The 22428-nt window shown below is 36.1% G+C and overlaps 1 protein-coding gene across 1 annotated transcript in view; it reads right to left on the bottom strand.

Moving 5' to 3' along the window:
* CERKL (ceramide kinase like) overlaps positions 1-22428 on the bottom strand; it is a 64007-nt gene that overhangs the window by 13871 nt on the left and 27708 nt on the right. The window contains exons 3-5 of the mRNA XM_068949559.1: positions 13342-13473; positions 6415-6478; positions 1625-1767 (exon numbers count right to left, since the gene is read on the bottom strand). Coding sequence (XP_068805660.1) covers positions 1625-1767; positions 6415-6478; positions 13342-13473 — 339 coding nt within the window. The remainder of the gene's footprint in view (positions 1-1624; positions 1768-6414; positions 6479-13341; positions 13474-22428) is intronic.

Genomic DNA, 22428 nt, shown 5'->3' with positions numbered 1-22428 from the left:
CGTTGCTGTTTTGACTGCTTGTAACAGCGGCCAAAACCCAGATTTTAATCCATTCAAATAACACAATCCTATAATACAGCTTCTATTCTCGCTCAACTAGAAAATCTTAATATTTAGTATAATGGATTTCTGGAGGAAAAAAGATTGACATTTAAGTTGCATCTTGTTCCATATACACAAATATCATACTTACCTGTTTCTACACGATGACTTTTGGATAACTGTCATCCAAATAAAATAAGCTTAAAGCTCACTGCATTGGTTAAGAAGTTTCTCACGCTACTATTATAGGCATTGGTCTCATCATCTTGTAATGAAGACTGCTTCCAACTATATGATATATGGCATTCTTTTCGGTGTACATATCTTTCTTGATCATGGCACGTTTTAGTATTAACCTGAAGGGTATAATTACTGATGAAGAGGAGCAGCGAAGTAAGCCCACCCAAAGAGCATGGAGCCAGGGCTGGAGAGATTCCATGTCACACCACCACCGAGACGTTCACAGCAACTGAACACACAAGTGAAGGTCAAACTGCTGGCTTAAAATTCATTTGCTTCACCTTTTTGAGATCATTACACTGAACAATTTTCCATGCTTAACTTGAAAAAACCTGGGATAATCTTGCATTTTACAATTACTGCTTGTTTTAATTATGCCTCTAGAAGTGTTTCATTGTTGCGTGCAATCTGTAAAGCAAAGCAAGTCAGAGCACCTAAAGAACCGCAACTCCTTGCCAAGTTTGGAGTGACTTGCTTAATTTTTTTTGTAGCAAACTGAAAAGAATGATTTGCTGTTCACCTGGCTGCAGGGGTTGTTCCCTTCCTAGCTGAAAACATCTGAAAGATTACAAAATAAGTGCATCAACATCCATACCAGAAGAGACTGCCCATGCAAAGACACCCCTCCTCTTTTATGAGAGCAATTCAGACACCAGGGCGGAATTATCCCTGCCTGTATCTATACCAGATAAGCTTCTCTGCCCAGTTCAACTTATACTCTGAGAAGGGCAAGACAAACTGTGAGGAAAACAAAACAGAAAACAAGATATGAGTTAATGAAATCAGGCAACACAATAAGAAAAGAGGGAAAAGATTTTTTTTAAAAAAAGATGCTGTTTCAGGCCCACAGAATGCAGCTTTGTGTGCTTAGTACTTTTTCCTATATAATCCACAAAAGATATCCCTGGAACACCATTTATAAATAGACCCAAACCACGAATCCAACAGAGAATCTGCCAAGAAACTGGAGGGAGAAGAGAACAAGGACTTACATGAAGGAAATTCTACAAAATATGAAATTTACATTTGGTATGATTTACGCCAGCAAATAAGGGCAAAACTTGCTGCTCTCTACATAGATCAACTAAAGAGAATTCTAGTTTTCTTCTTCCAGAGTTTCTTCCTTTATGTAAGGAACTCATCTGTGCCATTAAATCATAAATTCTAATGATTTAAAGTCAAGTCATCCGTAATCATTCTAAATCACTAAATTTAGGTGATTTACTCAATAGCTCCCTTACATAACTGAAGCTCCAGTAGCCTTAGTAGCCAAACTACAAAATATGCCAGAGGGATTTAAAACAGATGATTAACAAAATGCAATGGTACCTTTTTGCCTCACCTGCTGGTATTACTCCAAGAGGAAGCGGTGCTCTGACAGGCGTGAGTACGTAGTCTGTGCCTTTTCCAGCATCTAGCTGGGCTTTAAGTAGTAGACCATGAGCAACTTCACTGACAGATCCATCTCCACCAACACAAACCACCCTATTACAAAACAAGGATGCTAAGCAGTGCAAGGTAAGTTGTTTCACAGCTGTCCAAACAAATGAAAGACAGCTGTCACATACCATCTACATAACAATATTTCAGATAGCTAAAAACCATTCTGTTCTTTAAAAATAAGTTAGGGCTTCACTTTCACATCAGTGAACCTTAACTAACAAAACATAAGCATCCTTATTTCTGCCTTCTACTGAGTAGAAGTAAGTATATTTAAAAACTTACCTGTATCACACGTTATGTAAAACATACGTAAGAGCACTGAACACTGCAGCCAAAGAACTAATTAGAGTAGAGTTAAGCATGTGCTCAAGTGCTTCAGTGTGAAAGTTCTTTAAATCTTACGATACTGACCCATACAGGCTTTCCACTGTTTAACTGCCGTTCTAATAACAAGGCAAATATTACGACAAAACTAAAAACACTTTGAAGACAGCTAATCCCACACGCCATGCAGGCAGTGGAGGGATTTAGCAAGGTATAAAAGCCTAGTACCAGCAATCTTGTGCAGGAAGGTACTTAATCATTGCTTCTGGAGCATGTAATTAAACTCCCACCTGCTACAGCTCTACAGAGGAATGCATTTATCTGTAAAAGCTCTGTAACAGCCAGTGTCTTTTTTTCCTGTTGTTATTTATTTGCTTTAAGTAACTATTAAGTGATTCTCCCAATCACTATGTATGAAAGTTAATGGTTTTTCTAAATAGGTCAGGTTTACTTCAGAAGATGTTTACTTAAAAATCTCATAAATCTGAATGTGGTTGTGAAACTGTGTCCAATAATTCAGCCAGATAAAACTGGTAAGCTCTTTTTAAGAAAATATTCATCGTGTTATTACATTGGATCACCTCAGCTTCTGTGATATTTTTCTTCAGTTCCTATTATTTCTTCCCAATTACTACTTCATTTCTAAATTTTTAGCAGTATTGTCTCTTCTTTCTAGCTAAACACAAAAAACATCAAAAAGGTAAGACAAAACAAAAGTTCGGAGCACATTCTTTTCCTGCTTGTTAACAGTAGTCTCCTGTTGTTTGTCTCATTTTTGGTTTAGTTATAGTTTGATACCGAAGTTTAAAAGTCTGTGGCACTGCAGCAAACCCAGAAGTCTTTGTAAGCTGGTAAACTGTCCACCTAGAGAGAATTAATGTTTTTGAAAATGGATATATTTTATTCCGATTTTGGGGGGTTGTGTTTGTTGTTGTTGAAAACAGATCCAGAGTCAGAGGAATAACTACAACAAAAAACGATGCTCACTAGTTTTTATTAATTTAACATTAATCTTGCCTTTTTGGGCAGAATTAGAGATGCGGCCAGGGACTGGGGATTCCAAAGCTAATCAGCCTGAACCTGTTACACACAAACAGCTGAAAGCCTTGAGCAGACACATTTGAGTAAGACCTTTAAGACAGTTCCTTAGGGAAACAAGCATCTGACTAACCATCAGATAACAAGTTTTTTAATCAACTGGGCACTAGAGTCTGTCTAACTTGATATACTCCTTTAGAGAAATCCATAATACTTCAGGCTCCTGACTATAGAGAAAATCCATGCGTGCAGATTGCATATTTCTGTCACAGTGCAAACCAGCAAACGCAGCTGGAATAGCAGCATCGCCAATGCACTCTCCCTATTCTCCACCAAGGTGAGGCACTACAGTGCCCTATGATCTTGCAAAACCTAGTGGGAGCTGGAGAAACTGGAGACATCAAATAGAAACCAGTCAGCAATAGCACTGACAATATCTACAATAACTTCAAAAATTAAAACTTAACAGTATTACTTACACAGAGCACTGAGATATAAATATAAACTTACAATTTTACTACTGCAAGTAGTAACCTTCCAATCGACTTCTGTTTAACATGCAAAGAATCACAACTCTTTCAGAGTGAAATTCAGGATTGGCAAATGTTTTTTGCTGTACAGCTCACCTATCGTAAACAATAAAAACCAGTTGTGCCTTGCCTTTTATATACTTAATTGAAATAGTTTTTCAGGCAATCTGAAATGGACAACACTTCAAAAGCAGGAGCTCAGTTCGAACAGCAGAGTAGTACCTGCACGCGTGGCCTTTAAACCTGACCAACCCACCTCCAGTCACCTGGAGCTTTGGCAGAGCAGGTCAGGTCCATCTGTACGGTGCCACGCAGAAGTAGCACAAATAAGTCATCTCACCTTTTACCATAGCATATAGTACCTTATGTGTTTAACAGGAGGTACAGAAGTGCTATTCTTCCATTTTATAAACAGGAAACTACATGATAGACAGTAGCTGATTTGAACAAAGATACACTGGAGCCAGGGGAAAATAGGAAAGAACTTAAGTTCGCCAGGTCACAAGCAGCACTCTGGCCGAGAGCCAAGAAGAATCAAGTCTGCAGAAGATTAATAGAAATAGTGAAAAAAAACATTACATCGGGTAGTTGCCTGAATCAGCTAAAAGCATGAATTTTCATCACTACAACAAATCATTTTTGTGGAATTTTTTTTTCAATTCAAATCAGATGCCATATATTTTCTAATTTAAAAAAAAATATTTAATTAAAATTTTACTTGGGAATGACTGAGGGTTTTTGGGCCTATAAGGTTCTTCGACAGTCATATGAGAGGTCTTCCTAGGAACTGTCACAAGATTGGGAATCCTGTATTTCTGGGATTAATAGAGATATCGAGAGCTCACTCTGGAGAGAAACTCAGATTTCTATCAGAACCATGATTTCAAATGTAAATAACCATCACAAACTGTGTATGAAATGATTCAGGCTGAGAGTTGAATTTTCAGGTGAACCTTGGTGGAAGATTTGTGGATAGACTTCCTACCCCTCACCAAAAGGAAAAAAATCTGAGGGCTTCTCTAAGTATTTGTAATTGGCACTGAAGATGCACAAAATTAGAGGTGAATTTTAATACTTGCAGCTCAAACTGACAAGAGAGTCAAAGTACTTCTTCAGAAGCACCTTCCCTGTGTAGATAATGGGGGGAGAAAAAAAAAAGTCCCGATTGCAGATATTCTCCTCCTATTCTTAAAAGCAACTCTAAAAGATACCACAGAAGAGACAATTAGTGATATTTTTAGCTTTCTTTTCCAAAGCGTCAGCCCTTTATCATAATATGAACACTGACCTAATCCTATCAGACACTGTAGATTTAACCTGGATATAGCAATTCAGGACATCTCTAGGTACAATGTAAAGAATTACCCTTGCATCTCATCTTCCCAATGATCTTATATAAAGAAAAAAAAAATCCCAAGTTAAATATTTAATACATAAAACAGTACAGAAAATGATTCTTTTCAAACAAGTACATAGATGAAAGCCAAGCTTTTTTGGAAAATATAAAACTCCTTTTTAGAACACTTTGAGAATTGCATTTTTGCTTTTAACTTGTGATAATAAAACATAGTTAATTGCCACATTAAAAAAAAAAAGCCACTAATAGGAGAAGACCAAAAATAGCTCTCTTCTCAAAGCTCTCCCTAACCCCTGACCTGTTTTTAAATCAGCTAACTTAGAAAGGGCAGGAATTTTTTCACCTCAGAAATCCTAGCATAACTTTGACTTGGGGTTATTTTCTTCCAGCTTCTTCTGTTCCTCTTTGCCTTTAGTTCTGGCTACTAGAGGTAAGTCCTGCAGGAGAACTACTCCAAGGATTTTACCCAATGGTAGAAGACTAAACAAACAAAACATGACTCAGAGGAGAAGGGACTCATGCAAGAAAATACAGTACAGGCTTTTTCCTCTCTGTCTTTATATCTGCTTCCCAGGAAAAACCAGTTCCCCAAACATTGCTCCAAAAGGCCTGTCTTAAAATAAATTATTCTCAGAATGTGGAATACATATTTACATTTTCAAATGTACTTGCTCACCTCACTTTGTAAGAAAGACAGTTCTAGAACTTCTAGAACTAGGTTAGGTTTTTTAAAACACTATTTAAACCTTATCATGTGGCCTACTGCACTTAAAAAAATAAGGAAAACAAACATTTAAATAACAGTTGTAGCAACTGCTGTTAAGGCTTCCACGGTACACAAAACTATTCTTACTTATTATTGAATCTGCTCCCATTAATGTAATGCAACAACCCACACCTACACACACAAAAAACCACCACACTCACACTCTTCAAAGATTGCAGGATTGATCCATATAGCTGCATTTTTTAAAATGACTGAGCATGCAATTCCATTCTTGATTTCCAGTAAGTTTGAATGTTCCTTTTGGTCTTTTTTTTTTAATTTTTTTTTTTAAGAAGATATTCAAGTTACTTTTAGATAAAACACTCTGCTTCAATCCATCTATGCAAATAGCTTTTAAGGAGAGTGCACTTCTGTCATTCTTGCACATATGGAGGCCAAAGTTTTCATGAAATATGTTGAAGAAAGCTGTATGTTTATTAACTGTTTTTCAAGAATCAGATATACATACCTATTTGTCAGTAAATAATAACTATTAAAAACAAAAAAAATAAAAAAACACCACCACAATGTCTAATGGGAACTACTTTTCCCAGTCTTAATATATACCTGAAACAGTAACTCATGAAACATCTACTGGCATAGTTCAGGGCAGAATACAAACAAAAGCTGATGCTATGTGATTCATTACCATTCATTACCAGTAACCAACTTACCCATCAAATGCCCGGAGTTCACATTTTTTAAGCACTGAAAGAGCATGTCCTTCATATTCAGTTACTGTGGAAAATAACATTATTTAAGTATCAGAAGAATAGGTAACTTAAGAGCTTTTATTTTTGTCCTTCTAAAACAAGGAATATGCATTAATTCAGTTCATAATTTTCTTTTGATCATTAAATGGGTTGAAAGGAAGGCATGCATATTTTCCTCCCACATTAAAAAAAAGACATGATATTAATACTTAGCTGACACGAAACATGGCTACTTGGTGCATTTAAATTTAGAGAATTAAAGAACGTGTGTGTTGTATCAAAATAGAAGTTTAAGCATTTTTATAGTCGGTAAACTTTAGGAAAACGTATGCCCATCCTCAGTTAAGACTGAAATATTTCAGTATCAGTCAAATTTAATTGCCTTTGTGTTAGGATATGCAAATTGCTAAATCAAAAAATATGAGGAGTTAAACACAGAAGTATGAAATCAAGCCAAATACCAGTGACAACAGAACATAACACACAGAGGAAGGTGGCACAAGTATACACCAGAGTTCATAGCCTCTGGAGGAAACGAATCTGTCACTCTACATCGACGTCTCCGTGTTTGTTGATACCCCATGTAGTACTGTAAATGCCAGTGAAGGCAGGATAAACTGGCATACTACAGATGGCACAAAGCATCATAACTACATTTAGCATTTTCTAGGCCAGCTTTGCCAGAAGAGACAGCCCAGCTGCATCCACCCATCAAAGATTTTTGCTGACTGACATGACACTTGCAGATGGATTTTTTGTGTAAGAATGTGCATCATTATATGCAAAATTACATTAATCTTTCATGCTTGTCTGTCCCTGGTGCTAGCATATTTCAAGCCTTTTCTCTAGTGTTTCTAAATACTGTTAAAATTATTAGCCTTGGTGTCTAAAACAATCATTCTGTCTCTGTACCTGTTACAATGTAGTATTTCTACCTACTATTCAAATGTTGCTTACAAGAATGGAAAACACTTAACACATTCATTTTGTGCGTGCGTGTGTGTGTGTAAGTGTTATCTATAGAACATTCTCCAATATCAATGATTTTCTGTAAAAAAAAATATATATATATATATGAAACAAAAGTGATACATCTAGCTACGCTTTTCCACAGTATATAACTGTGCATCAGCAGATAACTTTAAAATCTCCCAAACTGCATTAACAAAGTTCTAGTAGCATTTGGTATTCTGGAAACTCTTAAGTAAAAATTAGAGTTAGTTTGATACCAAAGTTAGATAATTATCATTTTGCTAAAGAAATACCTATCAGTAAAATAGCTTTCAGGAATTATTTACAGAATTGCTTTCATGCAAGACCTCTTCTGAATGACAGGACAGTATTTAAGGTATCACAGTATTCTGCTTTGCTTTTAGAGATGGGAAACTAACCCTTAGCAGTTAATTGTAGCATGTGAAAAAAGTGACTGATAAAACTTTATATTGCGTATTTGTACCGTGTAAATTCAGGAAGGTTGAAACATCTTACCGTTATGTTACTATAAAAGAAAATCCTCCCATGAAAACATACAGTCGGTAACCAAATTACATTGTACTCATAACTAAGTGTCATTATGATCATTTAGAAAGAAACAATTAAAATGGTACAGTAAATATTTTATTTTGTAAAAGAAAACATGCTCAGAGGCAAATTATAGCAGAAAAATATTTCCTAAGGCTTTTTTCCAGCCATTTCTAATGCCAACTGTAATTGAAAAGCTTTCTTCTTTTCATAGACCTTTTGTAACTGAATTCTAAGTTATAACACGCATATGAAGTCTCAGTAACAACCTGAAGATACACTGTCACTTCCCTTCTTTATCTGAACAGAGAGTCATGTAATCCAAAATGTTATAACCCCGTATCTCATGCAGCCAACATAGAACTAAAAGTTTAGTCCCTACATAAAGGTAGGGAAAAACAACATATAATTAGTTCAACTCTTCCAAACATGGGACAGTTCCATACGATATGGATGGCTACTGGCGCTCTGGTCACTGACTAATGCCAACAGGATTGAAACCACTAATGAGAACAACAGATTAACTGGTGTTAACGCTTGCAGGAAAAAATATGTATGTATAGCAAGTTTAAACTGATGTTGTTGGCCCAAGTTCTGAATGATTCTGTTTTCTTTTGAGACTCTGTCTTAAAAGTAGGGGAGGAAGACAGCTATTGCTTTTGCTTAGACTTCCAGCTTATTGCTGTGCATAAACGGGAGCAGAAGACTCAAAATGGGGAAGAGAAGTGAGACAGCTTCTTTTGACAGCTAAGAGCCAGTTGAGGTTACCTTATTTATTTTTCTTGAGTTCATGTTGAGACTTAGCAAGATTGTCATATATTTCTAAAACACTGGCTCCAATTATCAGTATTTGTCTGTACTTTTAGGCATCCCAAATTTAAAGCAAGTTGAACTTGATTTTCAGAAAAGTTCACTATTCTTCCCCTAAAAGCTATATCCCAGTTGCAGTGTCCAAAACTGCCAAACTCTTAAAAGACTGTAAAAATACCAATTTGGAAAAGTTGCTTAGTCTCTTAACTGAAGTCCTGTAATTACTTCACAGATTTAATTTTGTTAATTCCCATTTTCTATTGCATTGAGTGCTTCAGGGATTTGTATTTTTTCCATGTAACTTAAAACCTGTGTTTAATATCACTACTAAAATTAAAAGTCTATACATTTGGAGTGTGCAAAATAATTCAGCACAAAAATACCAATATTAAAAAGTAAGATGATTAGGGAAGGCAAATACTACTTCAAAACTCATTCGTTAACTTATATGCCTTCTGACTGCTGTATACTCTTGTGTAAGAGGGAACATCACTACACCAAACTTGTAAAAACATCTTATTTCAACAAAAGTTGAAATGAAAAATAAGCTCTGGCAAGCTTTATCATGTAGGAACTAAAAATATTAAATAGTAATATCAGTCAGCTACTAAAATACAAGACTGGATGAAGAGAGTTCTGTATTTCAGCACTCCAGTGTCAAAGAATTTTTTTTTAAGTAACCTTTAAGCCTTGCATTGTGTATGTGCTTGAAGTTGCTTCAGAGATTCAGATTTGCATTATGATTTTTGTGTACAATGAGGTTGCAGTTTTAAGGATGCATACAAGTAAAGTCTAAAAGTAGAAAGAGTCTTTAGCATAAAGACTGTATAGTGAAAGCCTTCAATTTCTAAAGCTAATACACCTTTGTGCAGCACTGCATATGTACATACCGGTAATCTGTTCTGAAAGTTTGTCATAGTGACACCCCAACTTCACAAACAGAATCCAAAACAATTAAGGGAGGAAAAAAACATTCAATTTACTTGAAATGAGTCACTACTTAGTTTTATTAGAAGGGGGTAACAGTGAACTTTTTTTTATTACGTAGTTCATAATTACGTACTTCTCCACGAGCACTTAAAACTAGTGTAGTTTTCTCATTTTGCCTGTAGGAGGAGTGTTAGGCAGCTAATAAGCATAGTGGTATTATTAAAATAAGGTTATTTTGGCAATATCCGAAGCCTTTAAACATTTACCTGGCTAAAATCAGAAGTTTCTTTTCAAAATCAAAAAGAAATATAAGCTTTAAGCTGTTTTTATTCGTTTACAAAAAATGTTTTTAAAACTATATTCGTCATTTATATTAAATTATATGTATCAATCTATAAAACTATTACTAAAGATTTGGCTTGTTATTTCAGCTTTAAGATTCCAGCTGACATTACACAGCCAAAAGGGTAACGTTATACATGTTGATGATAATGCTGCCTTTAAAAAAGTTTAAAAACAAGATTATGTCCACAGTAAAAATATTAAAAACCCATTAACTAGTAGTAGGGAAACAGAAGATGGGTAATGTTTTTTTTTAAAAGTTACTTCAAATAGAATAGCTAATTTTAAACTATGACATATCCTGAGTCAGTCTTCTCTTACTCAGTTTTGCACCGCTAAAACTGTGACCAGACAAGGCTACATGCAATCCCTAAGAAGGCAGCATTATTATTAATCTGCTTACACCATCATCTGTGTTTGCAGGTGAAATATAGGTCCAGTCAACATTTAAAACTTCTACAAAGCTGCCGACATTCCCTGGTCTCTTCTCTGTCAACAAAAAACAAACAAACAAAAAAAAAAACCCCCACAAACTCCCAAAAATCTGCAATTAAGAAATCACCACTATAATTCTAAGAGAGACTGAATTCCTTGTCATGCTTGTACTTACGTGTCAATCTTTAATCTTCCAAAATTTCATGTAAAATCAATGGGCTAAATAATTTTAATATACACGTTCAGATACTAAAATTAGCAAATTAAATTTCATATACAAACACTTGTGGCTTACTATATTTTCATTCCTAAATCAGATTTGCTCAGAACAATTTTTGGCCTGTTAACAAGTCACGATTTCATAAGTTTAGGGGACAACTATAGGATTGCCCATCTGACTTATACTTTGTCTAAGCCAAAACTGATGATTTTTCAAACGACTTACAACAGATATAAGAAAGTCTTTTTAGTTAAAACATCTTGTACCAAAGAGTTTATACTTCACACGGATATGAAATACATAACCTCAGAGTAACAGCAGTATTCCGCAGAATCAGAACTTCGGCAGAAATTTGGGCCTTAAATTCAAACCCGCTATCTGGAATCATTGCTGATCAGAGGATAACCTCACTAGCGCATTAAACCTATACCATAGTGTTCTCCAGACACTGGCTTGTGCCACTGCGCCTCATGAGAGCTACCCTTGTCATGACAGGGCTTAATCAGCTGGGCTTCTAGGCTATACCTGAAACGCAGCCAGAATCCAGAAATAACGTATTCTTCAGATAAGCCCCAGTCATGCTGTCAGAACAACAGATATTCTCAGAGGAGAAGTAATACACTTAGAGAACACGGTTGATGAAAAATGCAGTTGCATCATGCAACTAAAGGGTCTGCCCAAGTAAGAATAAAGAGAACTGTCTCCTTTACACAGTAGCCTACTGGCTATTTCTGTTGCCAGCAGAGTCAGTGATACGAGCTGAACTCCCTCTTCCACCACATTCACTTATCTCTCCGAAAAGTGCCACAGCCAGGAAGCTATGGCTAAAGGCTTTTTCCTGCCTCTATCCACTTTCCAACCTGGAATTCAGATTATTGGGTCCAGAGAAAAGAAAATGTTCACAAACATGAAAGTGTTCTACAGTCCAAGAGACCATGCTAAGTGGGACATGCAGACCCAAATCTTCCAGGAGTTAAAAGACTGAACTCCAGCCCTTTACCCACTTCTGTGGACAGAGCCCTAAATACTAAGAAAGGCCCTGAATACATGAAGAAAGGACCTAGCCATAACTCCTCTTTTCTTCCCTTGGCATTGTTTTCAAAGAAGCAAGTCGTCTTTTGTCCATAGTTAACACTACTTGTTCACTGCAGTTACTAATCTCGTGTAAGAGAGCAAGGTAATTTTTCAAAGTTCTATCATTTTGTGTTAAATTAGTACCAGGTGTCAGTCACTAACTTATAAGGAAAGCAAGTCAGACTTTCAGAAGGAGCCAAGCAACAAATCCCAGTTGTGCACAGGATTACACAGCCTTACTTCCACACTTGTCCCACTAAAGAGACAAGGGAGTGCTAAAGGCCCACCCTTGGCTACTTCTAGGTGCAGCATACGAGGCAATCTAGGTCAGGGCTGTGGAGCTCTCCTATGTACAGTGTATAGATAAAAGTGCCTAGAACAGGGGTCTGTATTTCATTCTATTGGCAAAAATACTTTAAAGTTATCAGACTTGGCCCTATGTTGTTCTTAAGTGGAAGTCTTTGTATTATCTGATTATTTGTAAATACATTGTCTAGACTAAACAGGATTAAGGTTTGCCTTTTCCTGCCAGGGCCTGCAATAGCATATACTAAGCTCTTTTCCTCCTGTATTCTAGGATACTGCTCTAGAGAAAAGAGGAGCAGAAGAGACAAAGGACTTGTTGTTTTCCCTTCTCCTTTTCTTCAGAGCCATAGGAAAAACGATCTAGGTACTCTGCCAGCAGAAGTTTCCTTGAGTTTAAAAAAACGCTCAGAATAAGAGATGGATGTGGTAAAGAAGAAACTAGAAAGCTAACTAAGTTGCTGAAATCTTTCCAAAAGCAGAGGAATAACAAAGTCCTTTACAGTTGCCCAGTGCCCTCAAGCCCAACGCTTAAGGGCCCAAGGACCTAAGCAAACATATAACACTTTTGAAAAACCTTAACGTTTGCAAAGAAACACCACAATAGGAGCTAGATACTGTCTGGAACCCGTAACTATTATTTGTATAGAGGCAATAAATATTCCACTATTCCTAATTGATTTTCAATACATTAAAATGATATGTATTTTAGGCTTACATGACTTTGGAAAAACATGTAGTCAAATTGCGAGTGTTCTGAGGAAAATGATTAAATAAAAAACAAAACCCCCAAATTGTTGCTGAAAAACAAATCAACACTTATTACGTTGAATTAGCTGGCCTGTAGGATGCTTGGAGAGAAGTCCAGAGGAAGCTGTCCTAAAATAAAAGTAGCCTTCTGAGAAGACAAACTCAGTCATTTGTCAGAACTCCGGAACAACTCATAAGCAAACATACACAAGACTGTTGGAAATTAGATGTCCCTCCTCTTTTTATACAATGCTTCCTTCAAAAGCGCAAAAGATGTTATATTACTTATATTGATATACACAGAAGGAAGTTACTCAATGAATAATGGAATTACTAAAACCTTTTTTTACTGAAACAAAAATACGCTGCATTGTATTAACCACAGTTACAAATACACTACTTGCAGACAAAGCCAATAAGGATTAGCAGTAAATTCAAGTTGTCTTGCATGCTTAAGTACTAGTTTCAAGAAGGATTAAACTATGCTTTTTGAAGCAACTTACCCGTGACATCCGTTTTAATGTCTGCAAGCTTAAAAAGAGGTGCAACTTGCTCATAATAAACATGAGTGGCTTCTCTTTTGTGGCTGCTTGGATTAACAAACACTTTTAAGGATTTTGGTCTGTTTTGAAAACCTAAAAAGACAACACATAAAACACTTAAGAACATATACAACCGAGCCATTTCTACAGTTTAACTGAATTTTTAATATTAGAAGCGTTATAAGTACTTAAGGAAGATATAAATTGTAGTCTAAAAAAAGTCTCAACCTCTTACTGGAAATGTGCTATTTGTCTTGAAGTTACAGTATGGTGCCCGAAGTTCTGATTACTTACACGGACAGAGTGACGAAAAAACCAAAATATATCCTTCCTGGAATTAAATGTAAAATATTTTCCAGCAGGTAAATGCCAGTAATACCCAATAGAACTGATTCTACAAATCCAATACTTGTCTTTTTCTGGAATTACAAATTATGCAATGCAAAGGAAATTTCCTCATCTTAAAAGAGGTCAGAAGAAATACTAAGAAATAAGAAACTTAGCAGTGTAATTCAAAAGTCTAGAGTTATTAATTTTTTTAATTATTTATATTTAATTCTTGCAAGTAATGTGAATTCTGAACAAGCAACATTAAGAAATATTGCCATAAAAGCAGTACTAAGTCTTGCACATTGATCCAATGACATTTCGTCTGTGAAAGTAATTTTACTATTTGGAAGACACTTTTTGGTTAAATAGTAATAATTCATACAAAATAGTAATAACAATACTTTTCAAGTGCTCTTTCTTAGAATTCCTGCAATTTTCCTGATTCAGTGAGATAGACTTTGACCTATAAAAGGCAAGAGCTGGCACGCAATGCTACTGTTTCTTCAATAGTTATTTAAAAACATGATTTTTATTTTTTTAATTTTGTATTCCGTTAATTCATTTATAAATTCTAGTTCTGCTTTTAGTATCAGATTATACTATAGGTTTTAGTCAAACAAAAACTGTATCTGTTGAGTATGATGCTTTCAACGTTCAAAAAAAAATTAGTAGCAGCCCACAGCTCCAAAAGGAACTAAGAGTATAAACACAGTTTCCCGTCTCATGTAACATATTACTTTTACAGTCACATCACCTTCGAAGCGTTGCCTGGGACTTTATGAAGCTGTTTCTCACTCTACCTCAACACTTGAAAAGTAACAATTCCTTTGGGAAATTATAGCAAAATATTATTGCAGGCATTACTATAACCTAAAAGCACATATAAAACCTAGATTTCTAATCATTTTGACAGCAGTATTTTATACACAGTGCCATGTCACTGTACAGCAAATTAATCCTAATAAATTCTGAGTGTTTTTAGTAATAGTCCTTAGTACCTACATAATAATGTATATCTCCAGGAACTAGAGCCACATACGCACATGAAAAATGCATTTAAGGAGAAACATATTCCCATTTATGCCAGTCTAAAGAATTTGTCAAACAATTTCAACATTAAAAGCTTGTTGATGTTAGTCACTGGTTTTCAGTTTGAAGTCACTGGCCCACTTCATCTTTGAAAATGATTAAAAAAAGATAAAATGATAAAGCTCAAGTTCTCAAGCTCACTAGTAATATGAGCTGTGCTCCCCTCCCCCCCCCCCACCCCCAATTACCAGAAGTAGGAAACAGAGACAGTTTAGGAGCAAGGTAAAAATATTTTTCTTTAATAATGTTATGCTGAGGAGCTCTCTGATGTACCACCTTCTGTACTTTCCACTAATAACTTCGAAAAAACTTAAGAGGAAAAAGTTTGATTTTTGAACAACTGTTTATAAGTGTTTTATAGATAACACTTCATATCCTGGACACGATCCTTAAATTTATTGTACACCAAGAGAACAAAGAAGTACTAGACAAAAAACAAAGAGCGCAATCATGAACCGGCATCAGTAACCAAGAGGCATTCCAAACAATCTTGACATGCCTTTTTTTTTTTCCCTCCTTCTCCTCCTCTCTCCTAGGAAGGAGATCTAAGCTCTTGGTACTCATCTTAAAGAAAAGTGTGATACATGCCAGGCAAGAAGAATGCTTACCTAGTAATTCTATTCAAAAATTAGCCATTTTTCATGAGTCAGAAAATAGTAAGTTATCCTCTGGTAACTAATGTGCACGGATTTGCTACAATTCCAGAATACTTTACCATCTTTAGTGATTCTATGCAGTGTAAAGTATAACAAACACTAGCCACTGATGCTAGCCAGCTTTGAAACAAGCAGCAAAACATTCTTCAAAGACCCAGACAATGGGCAGAACGCACCACCACCACCAAGGCCCCAGACGACAGGGAACTGAGAGAGGGCACTGGATGTGCTGGAGGGCAAAGCTGCCATTCACAAAGACTTCAGTTAGCTGAGGTTTGACAAAAGCCTCATGAAATCAAACCAAGACAAAAGCAAAGTCCAGCAACTGGGTGAGACTAACCCCAACAGCACAGCTGGTGACTGATCAGCTGTGTAGTAGCTCTTCAGAGAGCATCCTGAAGGTCCCGATGGACAAGAGTAAGCAGCGTGCTATTGACACCCTGATGGCTGCATTAACAAGAGCATAGCCAGCAGACTGAGGGAAGCGATTATGCCCTCGTATTCAGCATTTTTTGAGCCCAAATCTCAAATTCTGTATCTGCTTTGCAGTCCTCTATCACAAGACTGATAAAGTGGAGTAAGTCCAATGGAGCACTTCAAGAACGGTTAGGAGGCTGGACCAAACAACTTACAAACCCAGCTACCTCAGCCTCTCCTTGTATAGCCTTCAAGAGCGGATCTAATTGCTGTCCTTAAGTATCTAACATGGGTGTTACAGAAGACCAAGCCAGACTTCTTGCAAGCACACAACAAAAGGATAAAAAGATAACAGACAAATTGCAGCAAGGAAAATTCCAATTTGATCTAAGAAAAAAAAAATTATTCACAACAAGGGTGGTTAAGTCATGGATCACATTACCCAGAAAAGCCGTGGAATGTCCATCCTTAGATATTTTCAAAACTTATCTGGACAAGGCATTAGCAATCTGATCTCATGTTTTGAAGCTCACCTGCTCTGAGCAGGAGGCTGGAGAAGATCATCTCCAGAGACGCTTTTCAACCTGAATTATTACAGGATTCTATAGAAACAGAAACATAAGTACCGCAAGAATGTAATGTAATGTGCTTCCTAATCATAGCAGCTACAACACAAATAAGGAAGACTACCTAGAATCTAAGAGGTCCCAAAGACTTAAAAATATACAAATCATCATCATTAAGGCTATAAATTCAAAACACATCCTGGAAATCTGCCAAGGTAACACTGCAGTCTTTCAGAAGATGTAATTTTACATTTATATTGAGAAAAAAAAATCATTCCTGTGAATTGATAGTTTGCCTAAACTGCTAGGACAAATTGAATGCAAAACTACAACGATAAGGGCTCCTGATTTAATATATGAGTGATTTAGCTACATTCATAAGTGTGCGCTGACGTTTCTCATCTTCTCTACAAGAACTTGTGCTCAACTGGCCCTAAACGCTCAACTCCCTCCAACACCATGAGCGATAAAATCATAAAAACTGATTAGAAAGTCTGAGATTTGTAAGTAAAACATACTTTTAAACATAAATATACATACATATATCTTACAATACATAAAGCAGAAAGAATAGGGGAGTAGAGAGTTGACAAAAGTAGGCAATACTGTGAAACTACTAAACGATCTATGTTACCTAGATTGCGCAAGTTACAATTAGTTTTCCGTTACTACAAAACGACCATTAGCTGGACGTTGAAGAGAAAAAAGTAAACACCAATACCTCATTTAAAATTTAACACACACAATTTAAAATTATTTTTGAGGCCCAAGTTTTAAAAGAACACAAGCAGGCAAAGAAATACACACTCTTCAATTAGGAGAAAGAAATCCTAGATTTTTGAGGAAATTTAATTGGATTTTTCTGTTTTACCAGGCATTTGTCCAAGAAAATTCAAAAATAGTAATTGATTATATATATTAAACATATATAATATATATTATTATTAAAAAATAAATTGGAATACATAAATCCTAGTGAGATTTTTCAAGAACCAAATAAATTCACAGGCTAAAAGCATTACAATAGTCTCTTTATGACTTGACTATTTCTGTAAACATTGCATTTCAAGTTCTTTTTAAAGAAGGAATCATTATTTATAGAAACAGATATCACAAACAAGGCATTCACTTAATATATTAGAGAGCAGAAATATGGTGCACTACTGATGTAGTTTTGTTTGTGCCAGACATGAATGATGACAAAAAAAATTATTTACCATTCCCAGTGTGCCCTGGATGTGTTACAGCACACCAGACAACTAGATTTAATGAAAGAATCTACAAGAACAAAGATGAATTTTTTGCACAATCATACTGAAATATCTTTAAAGTTTTTTAAACTAATAATGTTTTATCTATTTTTTTTTTTTAAAGTAACCTATCTATATGAATGAAGCAATCTTCTTTACTACAGCCTGTAACTGATTTCAGTCTGTCAGCCGTTTGGTGTTCTCATATCTCGCGTTCTGTCATTGTTTTCTGTAGCTGCTCCGCTCGAAATGAGCCAGCAGTCTAAAGCAGGAAGGCCAACTGTTCCTCTAGTACTAACAAATGTGCTAATATGCACTAGCTTAAACTTGATCTATCAAGTGAATCAGTGAACCATGAAGGGTGGTGGGTCGATCAGGGTGTTCTGAAAACAAAGGCTCATAGGGCAGCAGAGACGCTATGCTCAGACATACATCTGTGCTGTTTTCAGCTCTTAGTTCTATGGAAATGGGTTTATGTTACAAAAGTTAACAGTCTGGAATCATGTCATTATTACATACGTTTCTAAATATTTTATATAACAATAAGAATATTATACCTCAGGAAAGCTAATAACATGAAACAGATTTGTTAGTGTAACTATGGAGACATCACTGTTAATATTAACTAACAAAAGTTAATGTTTAACATTAATGGCTTTAATTAAAACATCACGCGTGAAGTTTGAGACATTCATATCAAATCCCACTATGAGACAAGGTACTACAGAAGAGCACATAAAATGCCCATAATGAATTTTCAGCTACTTTATCATTTATTCTCAACTGCATTTATTGTCCTTGTTAATTTATACACACAGTTTTTAAAGTAAAATACTTTGAAATCAAATGTTACAAGTATAAGCCCTACTACAGCTAATTTTTTTCAAATAAGAAAATAGGAAAGCACTGCTGATTATCTGTTTTCTCTTATTTCCAAATCTGCGCTAACCCTATAAGCAGCCCCGGGCACTTGCACGCATAGAGGATTCCAAATCAAACACTGAATCTCACTTACGTTCATTACTGCACACACCCATAAGTGCAATACATAAGAGGTAACATACACATGGAAATCATGGAGCCAGGCACACCATAGGTCTGATGAGCTCAACAGCATACTAGAAACTGTTTAAGCTGCCGTTTAGGGCTTTCAAGCCACCAGTCCAGAACCTCGGCTCCATAGGCACACGTTTTAAGGTGGCAATGGTTATTTTAAATCAGTTTAACATGCACCATACAAAGGATTGTAATTCTTCTGAACACCGCATCATTGAGCGAGTTCTTAACACCTTGCAGGCATACAGTTGAACAAAAGCAAAATTATGCATAAAATAAGATTTGATTTAAAACTAGGAGGATAGCAGCACATGTGTCACACTACCATAAAAAAGTGTGAGAACTGCCACTGTAAGATAATTCTAACCAGCCATAGCTAGGTGCCCACTTATATGACGACATACTCCATAAGAGTAGACTTTAAACTGAAGTTCTCTGAACACAAATTCAAGGCAATAAAGGAGACCCCTTATAAAAGGGGTAAGGATGAACAGCAAAAGGCATAGAAGAAACATTCCTGTCAGACACGGAAAACATAGTAAGAGGGAAATTGTGTATACAGTACTTCAAGAGACAGCTGAAGTCCTCACTGGAACAAATCTCCAAACGCAACTCTAGATCATATATCCCTGATGAACTTGCTATTGTTCATTAAGGTATAAGCATAAAAAACTAAAATCTAGTCAAAGAGAGCAAGACAAACAGATAGATACTATATTTATTTTCCATTGCTGGAGACGCACCTTTTAGTAATACTTAGCTATTATGGCAAATAAAAGTCCATGTTTATCAATAGCCATAGCCAAACATGCATACACACTACTTTGGGAAGTCACCTGCTTTTTATTTTTTCCATCCTCGGAGTTTAAGAACCTTCAGCTAAAATGCAGAAGTTAATCAGAAAACTCACCTACTTATCAGATGCAATACAAAAAAAAAAAAAGGTACACTTAAAATTTGAGTATTTTAGAAAGATCAAATTTTAACTTTCTATTGCAGAGCATAAGTAAACTGAAATGGAGCCAATTTCTGAGTTCATCCATGAAGATGTGACCAGCGCTATTCTGAAAACAAGGTGTGAGAAAAAACTATAAGAATTCATCATTGTTTCAAGCAGAGATACATCCAGGTACCTACTATGACTTTAATTACTGAAGAATCAACAGAACTCATTTGCATTTTCAACTTCTAGTCCACTCTTGCATCCTACTGGGACCTTCCTGACAAGGTTTGAATCATTTTTAAGTCAGAAGAATACTTTTTGTGAATTATATTGTTACTATACTATGGATGTTTGAATTGCTGATGTGTCTCTACCATACTGACTGTGGAAATGCTGCTGAAGATTTGCTGATAGAATGGCAGTTTACATTTTTGAAGCCTGAACAGGTATTTAACAGTGTACAAAACTACTTTCTATTGTAATTACAGAACTTTTAAAAATGTATTTTACTAAATTATACGGTAGGGAGGGTCATGGGGAGGGGGGGGGGTTATGTTCTGAGTCCTGATGACTCCTGAAGTAAAAAGGAAAGGAGGAGAATAAAAAGGTACTCTTCAGAGATCAAGAAAAATCCGCACAAGGTTTGACTTCTGGAGAAAGATAAAACTGAAGGCAGAACTAGAAACAGCCACGTTGCACCGAACGCTTTTTTCGGGTTCAAGTGGATTTCAATTAGAAAGCAAGGAAAGACAGACTGCACCTTGAAGTCAAGGCAACCTGAGCAGGAGATACTGCAGCTTTTTTCCGTGAACATATGGTATCACTGCTCCTGATGGATGGAGGGTAATCTGGGAACAAAACAGACATTTGCTCCTCATGCAAATGTCCTTGCCTTCATGGGTAGCTGGCGATCTGCAAGAATCTTGGCACTTCCACAGATTTAGATATTTAGACGTAAAGCCTTTCAAAAGCGGTGAGGGAAGGCTTTTTTTGAATACACATTTTTACTTGGAAAATCCGAAGTAAACTGTAAGCAAACAAATATAAGCATCCACCATTAACATTTTACTTCCTCTAATATCTGCTTTTGGCAAAGTAACTTAAATGGAAGTACAGTATAAATCACTACCGAAAGTGTTGTTGCTTTACATTACAGATGTGCAAGATTTGTATTCTGTAATCTTGGTTATATTAACAATTCAGCTGGAGTTTTAACAGTCTATGGCAAAAGGGATTGTTTTTCTTCTGCAGTAAACAAACTCATTTATCATGATCTGCAACAGAGACATTTTGGAGATATATCAGACTGTTTTGCTTTTTGTTTTAAAATCACTAATGCACCATATTCGGTGTCTTTCCAAAACTGGTGGTATCAAGTTGCAGTGAAGAGGAATTCTTTTGATTTTGTTTCTTTGTTTTTAAACAGGAAACTTTCTTAAAATTTGATACAACTTCTATGAGGGGGGAACTACTGTGGTTAATACAGCACCCTGAAACTATTATTAACCTACACAAACACAGAAAGATTTTTTTAAAGATAATGTATTGCCCCTCTCACTAGCTAGTATCAATATACTTGATATCAAGTTATACTTATTTTTCCTATGACTCCAAAAAGGAAGAAAAATTAATTAGCAGAGATAGCTTAAGCACTTTTTTTGAACAGAAATACGCAAGCTTTGTCCTCCACAGATATCACACACAAAGTATAAAAAGTACACACAAAAAACATTGTTGCCTTCTTTTCACTGTTAGCGTGCACCATGATAAATCTAATGGGTGTATACGCTTGGATGATTTGCCACATCTCTAATTTCCTTACGTCAATGTGTTTCAGCAAACACTCACTACATATATCTAATAACCCGCTTTTAACACCTACAGAAAAGTTTGAGATTACAGCCAAAGTCTTGAACTGATAAACACTGAAGCTACAACAGTACTTAATAAAAATTCAATTATGTTACAGTTGTTCTAACGAGGTATCAAGTCAGTAACGACTATTATTTAACAGAAGTAGTAACTCCTTTACCTCACCCCCAAGGCTCCTTCCCACTAATAACACGTTTCCAGTAGCACCTTAAAGAATCCTCAGGACAAATCCTTCCCGGGAAGGACAGCCCCGGCCTCCCAACGGCAACATGGTTCTGCGTATGCAAGCTTGCTGCTAGAACTTCTCGACAGGAAAAGCACTTAACATAGTGATAATAACGAGAATAAAGTTCTTACTGATCTCCTGACCGCCTATGGAACTACTGACCAAAAGTAACTTTGCAGTAACCACGGTCCCTCAAAACATATTTTCCACAGAGACTCCACATTTTAGTATCTTGTAATCCGATTATTTTTACCAAGAGCATTTTGAGTCTCTTGTACTCTTCTGCTTTTCCCACGTCCTCACCCTTAGAAGGGCAAGCACGCACTGCCCACCCTCATTCCTTCCCTCAGTAGGGAATTCTGAAAGGGCTGACATAACAGAAGTGCAGAACAAGTTTACAAACCTAAAATGACAGTTCCTGTTCTTTTTTTCTCCCCCACTGATTGTGACTGTTATTTGCTTTTCCCCTCTTTAATTAATTACCTTCTGTGCAGAGTCCACTTTAGGTGACTGACACAGCTGTCTACTTGCTTAGGTAAGAGAGATCGTAAGAGTCCTAGAGAGTAAAAGAGCACTTCCACCTGTGAATTTATGAAGAGGAAAGCCTCTCCCATTAGCCTCTTAAAGAATTCGGTGTGGCTTT

This window comes from Struthio camelus, chromosome 6, assembly GCF_040807025.1.
Source record: "Struthio camelus isolate bStrCam1 chromosome 6, bStrCam1.hap1, whole genome shotgun sequence".
NCBI classification, from domain to species: Eukaryota; Metazoa; Chordata; class Aves; order Struthioniformes; family Struthionidae; genus Struthio; species Struthio camelus.
The sequence above is the reverse complement of the archived record's forward strand: the minus strand, read 5'-3'. Positions and strand labels throughout refer to the sequence as shown.